Source organism: Galeopterus variegatus, unplaced genomic scaffold (assembly GCF_000696425.1).
Source record: "Galeopterus variegatus unplaced genomic scaffold, G_variegatus-3.0.2 Scaffold5724, whole genome shotgun sequence".
Lineage (NCBI taxonomy): Eukaryota > Metazoa > Chordata > Mammalia > Dermoptera > Cynocephalidae > Galeopterus > Galeopterus variegatus.
The window spans coordinates 72895-74840 of NW_007731835.1; the positions used below are offsets into that span (position 1 = coordinate 72895).

Sequence of the window (1946 nt, forward strand, 5' to 3'; positions counted from 1 at the left end):
GAGGACAAAAATTAATGCTAAAGCTAAAGTTTACTTTCAAACATCTTTAAGCAACTATTGGAAAAACAAAAAAACCCCCCCAAAAACCCATATTTCTCTTTGTTTTTGGAAACCTTACCTCAGAATCTACAAAATGCCTTTGGTAGTAATAAAAGCCTCTTCGACAAAGGTTACAATGATTTAGAGCTGTTTTTAAGAAATGTCTTCTATAAACTTGATGCCAAGTATCCTTAATCTAAAATGAGAAAACAAAATAAAACAAAAATCAAAGAGCTACCGTACACTCTTCAGGTTGATCAACCACACTCTGAGAAGCTGTACACAAAATTTATTTATAAAAAAGTTAATTAAAAGCAACTGCAATGTTATTATTCTACTAACCTTTTTAATTCACTTACATTTGTTTTCAAGACAAATTTCATGATTAAATTTACTAATACTCTGACCCCTTACCAGTTTATGAACTTCAAAATTTGCAGTGTTTTAAACAAATGCTGGTATTATATTCAAACAACCCGTCTTATAGAGAAGACAGTGTGGGGATTATGTTCGCCTAGTAGAAAACCAAGGCAAAAAGAAGCTAGAAGCTTGTGTGAGGAGAGTTAGGACTAGGAAGCTGGTCTCAGACCATATCTATTAACCCAANTTACCTAATACATATCCTCCTACTGTCGATATAAGCTACAGAATCTTTTCTGCACAGATCCATGATATTCTGCATAATTTGGGTTCTATCTGTCCTACAACTGTATAGCTTTGTTTTGATTCCAATGACAAACAAATTTGGGAAGCAGAGAATTTCATTACATTATATACAAACGGAAATTCATAGCACATACCCTCTCAATTTGCATTTAGTTTCAGTTAACAACCATGTTTATCCTAAGTATGTCCTTAGGTTAATCTCTTTTCTTTGAGTGTGCACTCAAGTCATTTTTGAGATTCAGCTGTATACAAAAATAGTTGATTTTTTAAAGAGAAGTTTATTCTGTAGAGAAGTTCTTAACTAAAATTACTCAAAAAGCTTGCCGCTTTTACAGGTGCATTTAAATACAATTTCTTCTAAGCTGCTAAAAATTTCTTTTAAATGCTAAAAACAAAAAAGCATTTTTACAGGTCCCAAATAAGATGGTCGATTAACAAACAGAGCTTTTTCAAAAGGATATTTAAAAGCATTTTCACATGTAAGAAAACGCTCAAAATACGTCAGTCTGCTGCCACCTAGGGGTTACTTTGTAAAATACGACATTAAACTAGGTAAAACAGTCCATTACAAGAACTTTACAATTCTTTTTTTTTTTTTTTTTTCCTTTTTGTCTTTTTTCCTGACCGGTAAAGTAACGGGATCGCAACCCTCGGTGTCACGCCCGTACCGGGGACTGGCAACGGGATCGCAACCCTCGGTGTTGCGCACACACCGCGCTCAGCCAGTGAGCGGGAACCGGTCTCCACATGGGATCCGAACCCTAGGCGGGAGCGCCGCCGCGCCACCGGGCCGGCCCGAACTTTACAATTCTTTAAAAAAATTATTTAAAATATGATTTTAGTGATATGAAAAAGCATGATATAAAATTGTTCTTCAGTATGAATTCCATTATTCAAATGGATGGTTATGTTACACCACCCCCACACACATCCTTCCGATGTATAGAAAAAGTTAAACGAAAATACATAAACATGTTAACTAAAATTACTTCTAGGTAAAGGGATTATAAGTGACTATTTCCTTTTACTTTTTTTTTTTGCTTTTATATGCATACGCATTCTTATAGACACTGGGATGCAGTGCATGTAAGATGAAGTTACTAACAAAGTAGTAAATATCTCTGAAAAGATACAAATTAGGTTATTCTTTATAAATTATATACATTTTTCCAGATGATCAGAGGACAAAAATTAATGCTAAAGCTAAAGTTTACTTTCAAACATCTTTAAGCAACTATTGG

General features: G+C 34.2%; 1 protein-coding gene across 1 annotated transcript in view; it reads right to left on the reverse strand.

Annotated features, from left to right (window-relative positions):
* The window catches only part of OPA1 (optic atrophy 1 (autosomal dominant)), a gene marked incomplete at its 5' end in the record, with an annotated part of 96090 nt that overhangs the window by 26499 nt on the left and 67645 nt on the right, over window positions 1-1946 (reverse strand). Inside the window, one exon of the mRNA XM_008589883.1 lies at window positions 119-235. Coding sequence (XP_008588105.1) covers window positions 119-235 — 117 coding nt within the window. The remainder of the gene's footprint in view (window positions 1-118; window positions 236-1946) is intronic.